Source organism: Chrysemys picta, chromosome 3 (assembly GCF_011386835.1).
Source record: "Chrysemys picta bellii isolate R12L10 chromosome 3, ASM1138683v2, whole genome shotgun sequence".
NCBI lineage: Eukaryota > Metazoa > Chordata > Testudines > Emydidae > Chrysemys > Chrysemys picta.
Genome location: NC_088793.1, coordinates 20,337,602 through 20,355,363, shown reverse-complemented (window position 1 = coordinate 20,355,363; position 17,762 = coordinate 20,337,602). Strand labels below are relative to the sequence as shown.

Below are 17,762 nucleotides of genomic sequence, written 5' to 3'. Positions count from 1 at the left end.
TTACATTGATTAAAAACTAATAGATCTCAAAATGTAATTGCAAATGGGAAATCATCAAGCAGGTGTATTTTTAGTGGGGTGCAGTAGGGATCACTTCTGAGCCCTACACTATTTGACATTATCAAAAACCTGGAAATAAAAATAAAATAATACTTTCAGGATGGGGGACTCTATCGTGGGAAGCAGACACTCTGGAAAAAAAAAAACTGGGGAGTCATGGTGGATAATCAGCTGAACATGAGCTCCCAATGCAATGCTGTGGCCAAAAGGGCTAATGCAATACTTAAGTGTATCAAGAGGAATCTTGAGCGGGAGCAGAATGGTTATTTTACCTTCGTATTTGGCACTGGTGCGACCATTGCTGGAATACTGTATCCAGTGTTGGTGCCCACATTTCAAGAAGGATGTTGATAAACTGGAGAGGGTTCAAGACATGCCTTATAGTGATAGGCTCCAGGATCTCAATTTATTTAGCTTAACAAAGAAAAGGTTAAGGGGTGAGTTGGTTACAGTCTGTAAATATCTACATGCAAAACAAATATTTGATAATGGGCTCTTCAGTTTAGTAGAGAAAGGTATAGCACAATCCAATGGCTGGAAGTTGAAGCTAGACAAATTCAAATGAGGTAATTTTTAACAGTGAGAGTAATTAACCATTGGAACAATTTACCAAGGGTAGTGGGATTCCCTATCACTGGCAGTTTTAAAATCAAGATTGGATGTTTTCCTAAAAGATATGCCCTAGCAATTATTTTTGGAAAAGTTCTATGCCCCCGGTATACAGGAAGCCAGACTTAGATGATCACAGGCATTGTGATCTACAAAGAATTCAACGTTTTAATCCTAATTTTCTTCCTAGTCTTCTTGCTTAGCCATTGCACTTTCTGCCTTTGCAGCCAGCATTTTTTTGATCTATCTTTTTGGTCTTACTCAGTTGTTCAGATAGTTCTTGGCTTTCCTTCATAAAGTGAAAGATCATTTTTTGTATTTTGCCCGTTGTCCTGTGAGAGAATTGTCATTGGGAAATCCATTAGTGAAAATACTTTGACAAAAATATCTTGTGTGAGTCCTCAATGGCCTGATGCCTCTCATTGATTGTTTTTCTTAAGCAGAATTCCATAGATCTGAATGAGATGCCCTGGTTCAGAGCTATAGAAGAATTTAGTGATGCCAAAAATATGCCACAATCCAAGAGAAATGATGACCCTGATCAAACAATTTTGCCTACAATCACCGAGAAAACTATTCTTCCTAAAATTACAGGTATGTTAAGACTGCCTCAATAGCGTTAACTATAGTTAGGCAATTAAAATTTTAGCCTTCTTGCTCAATTTAACCAATATTATTTAGTTACTAACAATGGTAAAGCTAGATTTCTTGTTGCAGCACGTATGCTGTTATATAGGTCTTCAGGATGAGGCCAAGGGGCTGTGGTGTCAAGCACACTATAAGTAGGGAGCTTGTCATTCAAACAGTAGATTTCTTGGAGAAGACTGGAAAGGATAAGGGGTTTTCCATGTGAAAACAAACATCATAGCTATTGTAACTCACACACATTTAGTGTGGCACTCTGTCACTTTCTGGTGGTGACTGGGCCACAGATGGATGTTGATGAGCCTACTAAAGCTTTGGCTAACCAACTTGGGTCTCTTAGTTCAGGAAGGTAAAGGTTTATGCTTTAAGATTTGGATGTCCCTTCCTGCCACCAGTGACTCACCCAAGGATGTTGTGTTACACTGTTCATAAAAGCAGGCAGTTTGATATCAAATAGGGAGCTATGACTGCTTTCTAGAACCATTTTTGTATGTTTTATTCTCACTGCCTTCCGTAGCTAAGTTAAAATGAAGTGCTATATCAAATATTTTCCTCTTCTAATTTAAGCAGTTAGTTCTTGAGACCCTTCATATTTTTTTACATAATATTTGGTAAGGGTCTATTACATGTATAAATAAATAAGGTATTCTGAATTATTTAAATTTGACTCCTAAAGTCCGTAGAAAGTTGTATGTTACTGCAGATCACCTCTTGAATTAATCATAAATGACATTGATTTCACAATGTATTCTTGGTTTGTCTATATGCTTCTTATGGCCCCTCATCATAGCATCTAGGTACCATGTACGTAACTGAGTAGGAAGTATTTGTCTGTCAGAACCATACAGGGAAATAGGTTTTTTCAAATACATTTTTGAAGTAGACCTATTAATGTATAAGTATATGCAAAATTAGCAGAACTCACTTGCAAAATGTACTTTATATTCACTGAATATACCGATTCTTCAGACAAATAGCTCCATTATGTGTATGGGTATATAAAGATTTGTATGTAATTACTAGTCTACGTAAAGAATGAATTACTATTAAGGACATTTCTGCTGTCTGGGGCATCCGAAGCTACACAGAGTATCCCTCATGTTGTGGATGAGGGAATGTCAGGCATAATATAGGTTGCTCCAAATATATATTGAATGAGGAGCCATGGATCTATGGTTGTGAGTCAGACCAACTTTCTGTCCTTGTATTTATTTATTTTTAAGTCCCAGTTATGGAAACAACCCTGATAAAAAGAATGTCTCAATTGACCAGCCTCTCTGTCTCAATTAGCCTCTTGAAATCAGAGTCTACAACAGGTAAGTTTGAATGGAGGTATGAAGGGGTTGGACCAAACCCACGAGGGAATTCATTGCCTGAAACCAGAGATCCTCACAGCGCCTGCCATTGGCCACTGTCGGAAGACAAGATATTGGGTTAGATGGACCATTGGCCTCACCCAGTATGGCCGTTCTTATGTTCTAAAACTAGAATCGGGTGCTAGAATGTGAGAACCATGTGGGTGACTGAGTCAAGTAGTTGGAGAAATGACCCAATTCAAGATTAGTGTTCTTGGAATGAGTGAAAAGAGATGGAGTGGAGGTGGAAGACTCCATTCAGATGGTATCACAGCACCCTATTCAGGAAGGCAAAATGATACTCTCGTAGAGGGAGTTGGAGTATTCCTCTACAGAAAAGCAACATAAGCTCTACAGGAATGGGGACAAGTTAACTTACGAATTATAAGAGCATGTTTGTTACAAATCATGCTAAAGTAACTATCATCTGGTATTATGCACCTACCAGTGAACATGATGAACAAGTAAAAGATGCATTGCATAGTAAGTTGAAGGATGTATTAAACCAGGTCCACACTTATGATGTCATTCTTGTTATGGATGACACGAACCCGACAACCTCGGATATGAGCATTGCCTGAGTAAATACAGAAGTGAAGGGTGGGCGGACAATGGTGATTTACTAAGCTGTGTATTAGGTATAACCTGTACATTAGAGGGACACTTTCCCTCATCTAGGAAACAAAAACTAATATGGAGGTCAAATGGTGGAATTATCAAGAAACAATTGAATCACATTGTCATCAGCAGATGGTGGAGAAGATAAGTGCTGGATACATAATCTCTTACAAGTACTGATGTAGGAAATGACCACTATCTTGTCACTGGAACAGTTAGAATAAAGCTAAAAAGACAAGCTAATCAGAAAAGAGAGATGGAATTCAGTGTGAAGGAACTATCTGACCTGGGAATCAGGAGGGATTTTAAAATCTAGCTCTCAAGCAGATTCCAAGAGCTGTGGGTAATAAATGATGATATAGAGTAACAATGGGCTCACTTTAGAAATGTCTGTCAGGAAGCTTCCACAACTTCATTTGCACCAAGGAGATCAAGGAAAGAAGAGTGGATACATTCAGGCACATGGAAATTGATTGAAGAAAGAAAACCTTTAAAAAGAGGCAAGCACAGGTGACACGTGAAAAACAATGCACACTGCAATGGGCGTATGTAGAGAAAGATAAGTAAAGAAGTTGTGATGAAAAGGTAAGAGAATGGCTTGACAAAAATGTTAGAGAAGCTGAAGGTGCATCAGTGAGAGACGAAACTGGTCCGTATGAATAAGCAATTATCATCATGGTTCCAGAGTCACAGTGGTATTGTAAATGTGAAAGATGGAAGATAGTTAACAATGGAAGCAGAACGATGGTGAGAACATTTTAAGGAAGTACTCAACCAACCACAGCCAACAATTCTAGTGGATGGATGTGACAAAGGTGAAGAATTAAATATCTCACTGCTACAACTTTCAGAAGCAGAAATAGAGGAGGCAGTTAAGCAGCTAAAAAATGTGAAAGTGCCTGGTCACGATAAAATCACTGCTGAAATGCTTAAAGCTGGGGAGGAGGTGTAGTTCATAAAATACATAAACTTTGTAATATAGTTTGGGGGAAGGTGTGATCTGAAAATCGTGATAATTACTTGATGCGAAAAGCAACATCAAAGGAAGATACAGCAATTATATGAAGTAAAAGAAAACCTCAAGATCGACTGTGCAGATGACATTGTTCTGTTGGACACACATGATGATGCTCTGAAAAAGATCACCACCAATGTCAAATGTGAGGCTGCCAAAGTAGGATTAAGAATTGGCCAAAAGAACAAGAACGTCATGATCATTGAGAGCAATGATAATGCATATGTGATCAATAGTGAAGCTACAGCCTGGATAACTAGTTGGTATATCTTGGAAGCACAATGATTGCTGATGGCCAGCTCTGTAAGGAGGTAGAAGCAAGAATGGGGAAGGCAAGTGGAACCTTTTCAAGACTGGCAAATATCTGGAAAAATAAGGAGATTCATGCAAGAACCAAGATAAAGTTATACAATGCCATTGTAATATCAACATTGTTATATGCTTCTGAAACTTGGCAAATGCTAGAAACCAACAACAGGAAACTTAATGCATTTTGTCAGAGATGCTTGCAAAGAATACTTAGTGTCCGCCGACGGGATAAACCAGGGGTTCTCAAACTGGGAGTCGTGACCCCTCAGGGGGTCACAAAGTTATTATGTGGGGGTCACAAGCAAGGTGTCAGCCTGCACCCTAAACCCACTTCACCTCCATCATTTATAATGGTGTTAAATATAAAAAAAATCTTTTTTAATTTAGAAGGGGAGGTCCCACTCAGAGGCTTGCTGTGTGAAAGGGGTCAGTAATACAAAAGTTTGAGAACCACTGGGGTAAACTAACCAGTGCTAATGTATTACAGAAGACTGCTCAGCAGACTGTAGAGACAATGATTTGAGAAAGAAGGCTGGTTGAGTGTGTCGTATGGATGTCAAAAAACTGTATTCTTAGATAAGCCTTTGATTGTATACCACCTGATGGAAGATAGAAAAGAGGAGGACAACAGATGATACATAAGAAAACCATTAGAAAGATGTTGCTGTCATGGAAACAGACTATAAAGGAGGAAGAAATGTGGCATTAGACAGGTAGAAAGACTGGGTTTGCTTATGTATTGCAAAGCACGAGAGCATCTAATGAAAATATCTGCTTATGCTTATTGTAAAGATGAAGAATGAAGTAACTTTATCTTTTGCCTGGTGGACACTTGTATGCAAATTAAGTTTATCTCCTGTTTAGAGTGACATTTTAAAACAAGCAAGTAACTACTTGTACATCATTTCTGAAATAATGTTTTTCAGGCTTTGTAGAGCATGTGTGGGATCCTTTGTCAACTTCACAAACAGTCAGTCTAGTTCAACTCTGCAAAAATATCTTTGAAGAACATTCCCTTTCCAAAAATGAATCCAGTAAAGCAAAACAGGTAAAAACCACTGTGCTGTGAGAGACCAGAAGAAAATGGTATATTTTAAAGACATTGATAGATTATATACTCTTCCTACCCTTGCTGTATGCATTCATCATATAATTCTAAAGTTGCTGGTTGCCTGTAATAAGCAAAAATTTGAAGCTAAAATTGTTCTGCTCTCAGATGTGCAAATGCAGCTCCCTTTTAGTCTGTGGGAGATGTGTATATCTTTGGGCAGAAATTGGCTCTTGCTACTAGAAAAATCATGACTACTGTTAGCAAGAGGCTTGTCATAATTGTAATCTTTTTGCTCCTCTGTGAAGATGAATCTTCAAGAACTTATAACTTTGCATTTGATTAAAAAAAAAAAAAAGAATTAAATGCACAACTTTTAACTGTTTAAAATTTTAAGGATGCTTCCGAGCTCAAATCTTTTTCACTGGTGTAGAACTACACCAGAGCTAAAGAAAAGCTTTTAAAAAAAAAAAATGCAGGCCTGTTTAAGTTTCACTAAGTGGCTTCCTTTCTAGAAGGATTTTAATTTATAAAAATATGGATGATCATTCCAGCAGTGAAAAAGATCTCTATAATGTTAATTAAGCATTTTATAATTGTGCACTTTGAGTTCATGATTCTCTACTCCAGTATGCTAGTTTCATTCCTATGTAAATCCAAGGAATTTCACCATCATAAAATTGGTGAAATTGAGTAGAAAATCAGATCTCGAATATGAAAACCCATGGGTCTACCTGTCAACCAGATCACTGCTTTGAAACTGGGGAAATCAAATACAGTAGTACCTTTTCAGCATATTTTTGATGTCTTGGCTAAAGTCAGAAAAATAAAACTAAAAATTACCCACATTTTAATTTGATAAAAGTGTAGAGACATTGTGTAAAGCTCTTAGACCTTTGGATAGAAAAAGTAACTATCTGTGGTATTGCTTATGACACAATTAGTTATGTAGAATTTTTCAGTTCTTCTATATGATGAATCTCTTGCTTAACCACCAGTTTTGTTTTGTAGTTATAAGAACATAAGAATGGCCATACTGGGTCAGACCATAGTCCATCTTGCCCATTATCTGTCTCTGACAGTGGCCAATACCAAAGCGTCATGGGAGGTGTATAGAATAGGGCAGTTATGGAGTGATTTACCCCTGCCTTCTGCTTCTAGTTATAGATTATGTATAATAATTTTGCTAGTAAAATAACATGCAGCAACTGGCATCATTTGGGGAAAATTAAAATTAAAACACCACAATGACAAATGGTCAAAGAGCATGGTAGGGTCAGTTAAAATTGCAACCAGCTGATAACCATAGCTAAGAAAATATATATAAAACAGGTGGCAACTGTTTTAGTCTATAATAAATGTATCACATTCATCTAAAGGGAAATGCTGACTTTAAAATTATATCTTACAATATATCAGCTATCATTTACATGTTTTTATGGGGAGCTATTGGTATGTCAATGATAAATCTCCAATTTTTTAATAGGATCTGGTAAACTCAATTGTTTCAAGAATGAAGAAGTCGATAGAGGAAGATGTCTTTATTCCTCTGTATCCTAAAAGGTAAGGCTAATTCTGTAAAATACCAACACTTCATTGTAAGTGAGGTCCCAGTTTAATATACAGTCAACATGAATTGGAAACTAATGGAATGGAAGGTTGCAGGAAAACTTCGTGAAATAGCTACAATTCCCAATGTCTGCTACGTCATTATGAGTCAGGTTGGGAAGCCCTTACTCAAGCTCGTGAATAGTAACTCTCAGAAGCAGTCCTGTTTATTAGAGGAATTGAAATCAGTGGGACTAGTCCTGTGAGTAAGTGCCCCACAATGTAAGAGCTCCTCAGTCTGGCCCTATGTATTAATTGGTGATTGTTAAAAGGGTGCTTTGGCCCAGCTGGCCTGTATTTCCCCTTTGATTAATCTCCTCCTCACAGTCACAAATTGTTACTGTTTCCCTTCAGTCTTTTCACTGTGAAGAAAAATACCGAGCTGGTTTTTGAATTTGCTTAATCTGGTTTGCTTTATTGGATTTGTTTATCACTATATTCTGTATATTTCACAATTTGGAATTAATGGAAATCCCTCTTTTTAGGAGAGACACAGGATTGAAAACTAGGATAATGGGGAAAATACATTGCTAAAGCTGATATAGGAAGTTTGCAGAGTGTCTGGCTCTGTACAGTGCTGTGTCAGTCTGATATCAAGTGTGGTTAAGTGTTTCCAATTGCTACTTTTAGTAGGGACTATCAAGAGACTAGTGATGGGTTCCAAATTTAAAGTTAGGTCTCAGCTCTGTTACATATTTTATGGTTGTGGCCCTCTTTGTTGATTGAGAACTGAAATTAACATCAGTATACAGAAGAGATCAATTGGCTGGATATTTTTTTCTAACCAAAAGCCATGAAAATGTTATTTTATCAATTTCCTGTTACACTTTCCATGACCAGCGCTGTGGAAGACAGAATATCGCCACAATCAAAGTTCCAAGAAAGACAGTTTTGGTCAGCTGTAAAGGTAAGCAAGAGGTACCTAATTTTTCCCTGAAAAATCATTTGGGCTAAAATATTTCATGCTTGATCTCAACCAAGAAATACATATTCAGGGAAGTTTGATATCCTGGGGATAGTGCATTGTACTGGGAAGGATATACGTAGTTCTCAATGAGAAATAATAGAAATCATAGAAATGTAGGATTGGAAGGGACTTTATAGATCATCTAGTCCAGTTCCCTGAACTGAGACAGGATTAAGTACTATTTCTAGAGTAGACCATCCCTGACATGTTTGTCTAACCTGTTCTTAAAAAACTCCAGTGACGGAGATTCCACAAGATAACTTGTTTTAGTGCTTAACTACGTTTACACTTAGGAAGTTTTTCCTAATGTCTAACCTAAATCTCCCTTGCTCCAATTTAAGTCCATTATTTCTGGTCCTGTCCTCAGTGGTTAAGGAGAACAATTTACCACCCTTTTCTTTATAACAACCTTTTATATACATGAAGACTGTTAACATGTTCCCCCTGGGTCTTTTCTTCTCCAGACTAAACAAACCCATTTTTTTCAATTTCCTCATAGGTCATGTTTTCTAGACCTTCAGTCATTTTTGTTGCTCTCTTCTGCACTTTCTCCAGTTTGTCCACATCTTTCCCAAAGAGTGGTACCCAGTACTGACTCTAGTTGAGGCTTTATCAGTGCTGAGTACAGTAGAAGAATTACTTCTCATGTCTTGGTTTCAGTACTCCTGCTAAAAAGTCCCAGAACGATGTTTGCTTTTTTTGCAGCAGTATTTCATTGTTGAGTCATATTTTGTTTGTGATCCACTATAGCCCCCAGATTCTTTTCCTAGGCAATCATTTCCCATTTTGTATTTGTGCAATTGATTATTCCTTCTTAAGTGGTGTACTTTGCATTTGTCCTTATTGAGTTTAAGCCTATTTATTTTAGACCATTTCTCCAGTTTGTCAAGATCATTGGTGTTGGTCCTGCTTTGAGCAGGGGGTTGGACTAGATGGCCTCCTGAGGTCTCTTCCAACCCTAATCTTCTATGATTCCATAATTTTGAATTCTAATCCTGTCCTCCTAAACATTTGCAACCCCTCCCATCTTGGTATCGTCTGCAAACTTTATAAATGTCACTGTCATTTTTCAAATAATTTATGAAGATATTTAATAGAACCAGACCCAGGACAGATCCCTGCAAGACCACACTCAATATGCTCTTCTGGCTTGAGTATGAACCATTTATAACTACTCTCTGAGTACAGTTTTCCAACCAGTTGTGCATGCACCATTATAGTAGGTTCATCTAGGCTGTATTTCCCTACTTTGTTTATAAAAAGGTCATGTGAGACAGTATCAAAAGCCTTACTAAATTTGAGGTATATCACATCTATTGCTTCCCCGTATCCACAAGGCTTCTTACCCTGTTAAAGAAGAATATCAGGTTGGTATGACATGGTTTGTCCTTAACAAATCCATGTTGACTGTTACTTATCACCTTATTGTTTTCTAGGTGCTACAAATTGTTTGATTATTTGCTCTATTATCTTTCCAAGTATCAAAGTTAAGCTGACTGGTCTATAATTTCCTGGGTTGTTCTGATTCCCCTTGTTATAGATAGGTACTATATTTACCCTTTCCCAGTCCTCTGGGATCTCTCCCATCCTCTGTGAGTTCCCAAAGATAATCATTAATGGCTCAGAGATTTTCTCAGCCCAATCCTTAAGTATTCTAAGATGTATTTTGTCAGGCCTTGCCGACCTCAAGACCTCTAACTTGTCTAAGTAAATCTTAACTTGTTTTTTCCCTGTTTTAGCCTCAGATCCTACCCCATTTACACTGATTTTCACTATGTTAGTTGTTTGATCACTGTTAACCTTTCTGGTGAAAACTGAAACAAAAAGGCATTTAATACATTTGCCTTTGCTGCATTTTCTGCATTTGTTTTTCTCTCCTCATTGAGTAATGGGCCTACCCTGTCCTTGGTATTCCTCTTGATTCTAATGTATTTGTAAAATATTTTTTTGTTACCCTTTATGTCCCTGCCTAGTTTAATCTCATTTTGTGCCTCAGCCTGTCTATGTGCTTTTGTTGTTTTTTTATATTCATCCTTTGTAGTTTGATCTAGTTTCCGCTTTTTGGATGACTCCTGTTTTAGTTTAAAGAATGTGTGCTCTTCAAAGATAATTGGTTGTGAAATAATGGTTATAAATGTGCTGTCATTTGAATATACTTATCCATTGATTTACACAAATGCCAGATCCTCCCCATCTCACCCCAGACCTTGGCCAACCATTCTTGCCCTGCATATTTCCTCTTTTCATCACTTGCTTCACTTGAGAGGGTCAACAAGATTTGGTGGCCTTTGGGCTGTGCCCCATATCAGTTTCCAAGTCCTTGCCCTCTGCTGAGTGCATTGTACTTCTGGGGCTCCATACCCCAACTGCACATTCTGATGTGTGTGTGCAGTCCAATGATCTCATGTTCAAATAAACACATCAGCGTATTTTTTTAATCTAAAAAGATTGAGTTGAGGGAAATTCTAAGTGGGAATTTGGGCCTGCATGCGGTCCTATGAAAACGTGTAACCAAAGTATTACATTATGGTTTTATACTTAAGTTTACCTCCTATCACCAAGTGTGCTCATTCTAAGCTTCTTTATCATTTCAGCTGCTGTCTAATATTCTTCTTTGGGATGGGATCATACCAGAAGATACACTACATGAGTTAGGACTAGGCAAGCTGCTGAATCGATATCTCCTTCTGATACTCCTTAATGCACCACCTGGACCAGATAATGTGGAAAAATGCAACAAGGTAAAAATTATATACAGGAAAAAGGCTTATATTGAAGAAAGAGTTTTCATGATAAAGAGATCAGTGTCTGAAGATAAAATAAGTAACAAACTTCCAGTATCTATAGCTTTTAAGGTAACTTTGCAAACTCTTGATGATTTTAGAAAGGCACAGTCAAAATATTCAGGCCTAAAATTTGGAAACTTGGAAGCTATTACAGTCCAATGGAAAATACCTTTTTTGAATCCTAAGGGTGAAATCCTGGCCCCATTGAAATCAGTAGCCATTGATTTCATTGGAGCCAAGATCTCACTCTAAGTATCTTTTTGAAAAATCTATCAGTTCAAAATACAATAAAGTGTGAGCTGTTCATGCTCGCCTAGATCACCAGCTATAATTAGCCATTTAATCTACACCATGCTAGTAATGTTTCAGAGCCCATTGAAGAATGGAAAGACCTCCGTTGAATTCCTTCAAGTCTGGTTCAAGCCCACTACTCACAAAGTTGTGTGCTTTCTTGGTGCAATAGATTATGCTAATGCAGAGAGAGATTTGTGCAAACAAAAGCCACATTAGGTTTGTTAAAAATCCAGAAAATGCCAATGTTTGACTCCAAAGTAGATCTTCACACCTTTCAGAGGATAAAAATCCTGGGTTTTTTGCTTCCAAGTGTTACAAACCGTGGAGGGTAAAATAAACAATTTCTATGGGGGGGGAGGGATAGCTCAGTGGTTTGAGCATTGGCCTGCTAAACCCAGGGTTGTGAGTTCAGTCCTGGAGGGGGCCATTTAGGGAACTGGGGTAAAAAAATCTGTCTGGGGATTGGTCCTGCTTTGAGCAGGGGGGTGGACTAGATGACCTTCTGAGGTCCCTTCCAACCCTGATATTCTATGATTCTAAAAAGGATACTGGCAATTAATGATTTAATCCCTTCACTCCAGAATAAGTATTTTCATAATGCTGGTTGTTAATGTAAGTTCAGTGGCTGGAGTTGTATATCTCTAGCCACAAAATGACTTATCAATGAACCTCTTGGTACTGAGGATGAAGAAGGTGGTGGCTTCTTGGAATTGGGCAGATTCTAACTTCTTGACCTGAGGGATTAATGCAAGCAAATGTTTTTTGCCCAAAGCTAATGTATGCTAATGTGCTCTAAAGGTTAGCAGTTCAAATTGGCAATAACTAATGGTGTATTATGCCAGCTAGATTGTTAGAGGGCTTTCCCTTCACCCTCTCCCCTGGTTCTTGTCACGCAGACAGAAAGCAGAAGACCAGAAGTCCGAAGTGTAGACAATGCAATGTTTATTGGGGTTAGTTTCCAGCAAAAACTTGTTCCATATCTCTGGCGCCACAGTGTTTCTTCCCCCCCTCCTCAGGAGGCATAATTATACCTGCAATGCATGCCCATAATCTGACCCCTTACAACTTAGGATCATGTTCCATTTTGGGTCTGGGGTCTTCGTCTCACTTCTTTTGTATCCCATGGGAGGGGTAAAGAGTGAGGTTGTGCTCTGGTCGGGGACAGGCATTTCTTTAGTCTTTTAGTGTTTTATATGTTTCCCCACCCCCAAACCCTTTTTCCCCTCTCGACTGGTTGCTTGATTTTGCCTTGAGATAGGGGTTGAGGCAATCTTTAAGTGCTCTGAGTAACACTTTAACTGTTCTTATCTGTTCCCATTGTACTAACAAATCCATCTGACTAGGCAGAAGCAACATCCCAGTGTCTTTGTCCTTTGTTTACACATATTAGTATAAGAGTATCAAAAAGTCAAACCCAAAATTCTATCCCAGGCTAACAAACAGACCTATATACTAAGATAGATAAAATTGATATGTTTTTAGGCAGTCTATTTAATATATGCATTCAACAAGCATCAGAAGCAAAATGGAAGGTGTAGAAAGGTTTGTGATAAAAGTTCTCAGTCATTTGTGTATAATTGCTGATGTTCCTTACACAGAAACATAAAAACCTTTAGAACAAATATCGGCCTATAAACTCTTGAAGCTGTTGAGTATGCCAAGAATAACAATACTCCATTGAAATGATATCTGGCTCTGCATCTGACAAAGCTTTTTATTAATTACAACAATGGAGCCAATTAAAGGGGAAAGAAGAAGTGTGAGTTAAAGCAGAGTGTGAGTTAATGCATTTAAGGATTGTCTAATCTTTTCCAAATATGTTTTGATTGAACAGGTAGTTACATGTCTCCCAGAAAGATGGTTCAAAGAGCTTAAAAGCAGATCAACTCTCCCTCAGTTAGCAAACTTTAGCCAACATTTGTTGCAAAGTGCACATACACTGTACAAGAATAACTGCAGGTAATCTGTCTGGCATTTTTTTGGAATTCATTATTTCTACATGTATTGTCTCTCTCTAAGGTTTTATTAACTTTTTTGTGTCTGTATATTTACATGGTACACTGTAAAAGGGGCCTTGTAGCGGTATACATTTTGATCTTTTCCATGCATTTCTATTTGAGAGGTGTGGAAGGATTGTAAATCAAAAACAAATTAAAAATCTTGTAATGGACACACAAGAATAATGGAAAAGGGTTATGTGACTTGTGTGTAGGACTTACTGGTAACAGTATACAGACATGTAAAGTCCTACATTACATTGTTCTTGTAACACTGGTCTGTCTATTTCTAGAGAATTGGGGAAATAGTCCCATAATGTTGTTGCTAAAGGAGCCGTTGGATATCTGCTGTGATTCTCTGTATCTTGCACACTCTGAGCTGTCTTATTAGTGCTTGCTTTTATAAGGAATGTAATTATTAAAATATGGAATATCTAATCAGATTAGTTTAAATTTATAAAATGTGATCTAATAGAAATGGGAGGATACAGATTTATGTTAGATTTTCCTGCCTAGCCTTTGGACACTGGAATTTATTGTGGGCAACATAACTGATCACCGTAGCCCAGGATCATTTTCATTAATTTCCAGTGTAGTTTCTTATCTGCATTTTAAAAATCAATACACTCAAAGTATATGGAGGTCAGTCACTTGAATATTGTACTTTTAATTTTTTTTAGTGATGAAACAAGAGACCTGATTCTTCTGTTGGTGAAAGTCAACGCCTTGCATATTGCAGAGGATTTCATTGAGGAATATAAACTGGAACACCTGAAATCTATTGTCAGAAAGTAGAATTCCAGCGAAAGGACTAAAATATAAAATTAAAAATGCTGTAGCCATTTTGGGTTTGATTTAAAGCAAGATATAAATCAAGTTAAAATACTGTTAAAGGTTTCACTTGAACAATGCAACTGACAAGTTAGGGCTGCCCTTTGACTTTATTCTGTCTTGTTGAGCCTAGATATTTCATGGGACTTAAAGGCCATGCAAGTAATAGGCTTATATTTTTGCATTTCTTGTGCACCCAAAATTCCCACGGAGGGTACTTGGTGTGCACCAGGAATGCAAAATCTGGTCCAATGCATGTTGCACTGGTTGGTATCAAGTTAGTTGAAGATGAAATGGTAATCTTAATTCCTGAATGACCTTGCTTTTGCTGGATTTAATTCAAAGTGGAGCAGTGTTTTAGTTCCTACCACAGGGGTGATAATGCTTTATTCCTTTTAGGAATAAATAAATAGGTGTTACTTAAAGGACAGTGAAAGGATCTGAAAAAAAGTGTCACACAATCAGTATACTGTAAGTAAACAGCCTTGTGTAGAATTTCCAGTCTTGAACTGTGAGCCTAGTATTGTGTACTGTCTCTCTATCTCAGGGAGAATACCAGGTCCCGTCTCTGGTGAGATCCCAGTGACCATCTTCATGGAGATCTGTGGGAGAGTTAGTATAAGTCCTGCAGGATTTCAACTGAATAATAGCAATAGAATAACAGAGACAGCTGAAATAGAAAGCTAGGGATAGCAGGCACCTATCTATATTATACCTAGTGTGCAAATACAACACTTGTAACATCACAGTGTAAGGATGGCATCCACTGTATGTTGTCTTTTATAATTCAGATGCTAATATGGATTGTGCTCAAGTGTTTGTGGGCCTGGGCTCACCTCTGGTCTTATTTTTCATCAAAGTTTCTTTTTAATTATCATACACACTTCAGTTGTTGGCATTTATTGTAGCAACTTCAGAAATTTGACTGGTGTCTGAGAGTCTTGCTGATTGCTGTTTTTGCTCCCCTCGATGTACACACAGTCTCGTCTATCACACAGAATATTTTAAAATAGATTGTATATGTTTTTTAAAGTGAGAATTTTGAATGTATGTAACAAAAGTCATTCTGCCATGGAATTGAAAGAGAATTGTTTATAGAAATCAAGAGCATAGCACAACTTCTGATGTATCTGTATTTCCCCAAATGGTATTTAACATGTAATATTTGTGTTTTTCTTATAGTAGATATTTTTCCCTGTCGACATGCTTTTACATTTTTTTAAAAACTGGGTATTTTTGTAAAATAAATGAATATCAATTGTAAATGACTAGATACTATTTTTTATCTTGATTGTTTAACTCTTGTACAAATGGGCTTACTTCGTAAAATAAAATTGTTAGTCTTGCATTGCATTTCATATTTATTTAAACAAGTAATTAACTTCAATTCTGGGTGTTCACTGTATTTGCCATACTAACGTGATTTAAGCAGCATATCTCTAGAATGTGCAGAATTCTTCAAAGCAGTACACTGTTTCAAGACCATCTTTTGCTGTGATTACTATAATAAATCAACTTACTAATGATGGCAAGATTGTGCAGCAATTAATAACTTTTTTAAATTAAGATTTTTACCAGCAGGAACTATGAAATTAGGCAATAGCCAATCAATATAAGCATGTGATTTGTCCTCCTTGCCTCCCCTCCATATTTGTTGGTATGTTGTCTCAAATTAGACTGAGTTCTTCAGGGAGTGAGCAGTGTCGACCTGTGTATTTGTACAGCACCCAGCACAATGGACCCTTGATAATGTAGATGCTATTGCACTACATGTAACATTCCTTCTATGTCATTATTGACTTTATGTGCCTGGATGGTGTTGGAGGTGCTATTTTGGATGATATAAAGCCCATCAGATGTATGGCAAGAGTAAGGGGTACTTACTCATGGTGATGGCCAGGATAAATTCCAATTTGTGTAACTGAATTCTGTATGCTTCAGTTTTCCCTGAAGTTTGTTGGCTATGTAAGTTGTCCTGTAATAATAGAGCTGTTAAACAACTGCACTGTTTCACCAAAACACTGCTCCTCCTGAAGTGTAGTTGAAGTGACAAGCGTATGTGCATGTATTTTGTAGAGTGCTGTGGGAGCCCACAGGCTAAGTGTACTTACTAAAATGGCCTTTTAAAAATGTACAAGATTTTTGCAATCCTAAAAATATTAAATTTCTACTTAGTGTATTTTGTACCAAAACCAAAGCTTTCAACCACTTAACAGACTCCTACATTTCCCACTGGTTTTGGCCAGCCATGTGGCACTTTCAGAATTGTCAATTTCCCAGTATACAGAAAGCCTAATGTAAACTCAGCCCTATCCTACAAGTTGCAATGGGAGAAGGGTAAAATAGCTGCTGTTAAAAGTTTAAAACTCCATTCCATCCTCCCTTTTAAAAAATGTAACCTAGGCGTTCATGTGGTCTTATCCTTTCTACCAGCAGATTTAACTACACCTCCTCTCTCTCTGTGGTATTAACTAAAAGTTCTTCTTCGAGTGATTGTTCACGTCCATTACACATTAGGTGTACGCGCGCCGCGTGCACGGACGTCGGAAACTTTTTCTCTTAGCGGCTCCCGTCGGGCCGGCAGGGCCCCCCTCCGTCCCGCCAGAGCGGCGCCCCGCTCTAGGGTATATATATCCCTGCCGACCCGACCCCTCCAGTTCCTTCTTGCCGTCCGTGGCAGCGTTGGAACAACTCTGTCTCTCCTCTGAGAGTGTCCCTTAGCATAGTCATTAGTGGTATCTACAACAGTTATCAGTTATTAGTAGTTAGTGTTAAGCTTAGTAGTTAACAGCTCATTAGGTACTTAAAGTTCCTGCCGTGGTTGCTTGGTCAACCCCGGCACCGGCCCTGGGCGGCGGGGCATGCCGCACGCCCAAGGCTTCAAGCCTTGTGCCACGTGCCGTAAGCCTATGCCATTGAGCGACCCCCACGACTCGTGTCTCCGCTGCCTGCGGGAAGCTCACCAGAAAGAGCGCTGCAAGGCCTTTAAGCCCAGAACTAAGAAAGAAAGAGACTTTCGCCTCAAGCAGCTGCTCATGAAGACGGCGTTACAGCCCTCCACTTCGGCGGCACCGTCTGCCTCAGTGCGGAGCGCCCTGGCATCAGTGCGGGAACCGGCGCTGGCGGGTCACTCGAAGCCCACGGCACCGACCCAACGGGGACATGTACGGCACCGGTCGTCTTCGCCGACAAAATCGAAGGGCCAACCCGAGGCCCGAGGACGCTCCCCCCATAAGAGGGTAGCGCCGGTGAAGACCTCGAGTGCGCCCAAGGCCAGCACGGCCCCGGCACAGGCCCCGGTAGTGGCTCCGGCGCCGAAAGACCCGTCGAGCCCCGGGATAGGCGCGTCGAGTGAGGAAGAAGGGCTGGAGGAGCTCTTGGAACAGTCCTCCACTCCGGACACATTTGAGGCAGCAAAGGACCTCATTGCATTGTCCGTTGAGGGCCCTCCACAAACTGAGGACGCTCCGCCGAGACTGCCACACAGAGGCAAGCCGGCGATGGTGCGCCCATCACGGTCGCCATCTCGGCACCGTTCAAGGCACCGGCGTCGGCGGTACGTTCCCCGAGACCGACCACCCGTAGTCGTTCCCGGTCCCGTGGTCACCGGTACCGATCCA

General features: G+C 39.0%; 1 protein-coding gene across 2 annotated transcripts in view; it reads left to right on the top strand.

Moving 5' to 3' along the window:
• The window catches only part of GCFC2 (GC-rich sequence DNA-binding factor 2), a 45,888-nt gene extending 30,398 nt beyond the window's left edge, over positions 1-15,490 (top strand). For both annotated transcript variants that reach the window (XM_005297349.5, XM_042848668.2), the window contains exons 12-18: positions 1,113-1,263; positions 5,538-5,659; positions 7,146-7,222; positions 8,108-8,174; positions 10,829-10,975; positions 13,149-13,273; positions 13,992-15,490. In XM_005297349.5, coding sequence (XP_005297406.2) covers positions 1,113-1,263; positions 5,538-5,659; positions 7,146-7,222; positions 8,108-8,174; positions 10,829-10,975; positions 13,149-13,273; positions 13,992-14,106 — 804 coding nt within the window. In that variant the 3' untranslated portion in view covers positions 14,107-15,490. The remainder of the gene's footprint in view (positions 1-1,112; positions 1,264-5,537; positions 5,660-7,145; positions 7,223-8,107; positions 8,175-10,828; positions 10,976-13,148; positions 13,274-13,991) is intronic.
• The last annotated feature ends 2,272 nt before the right edge of the window (positions 15,491-17,762 follow it).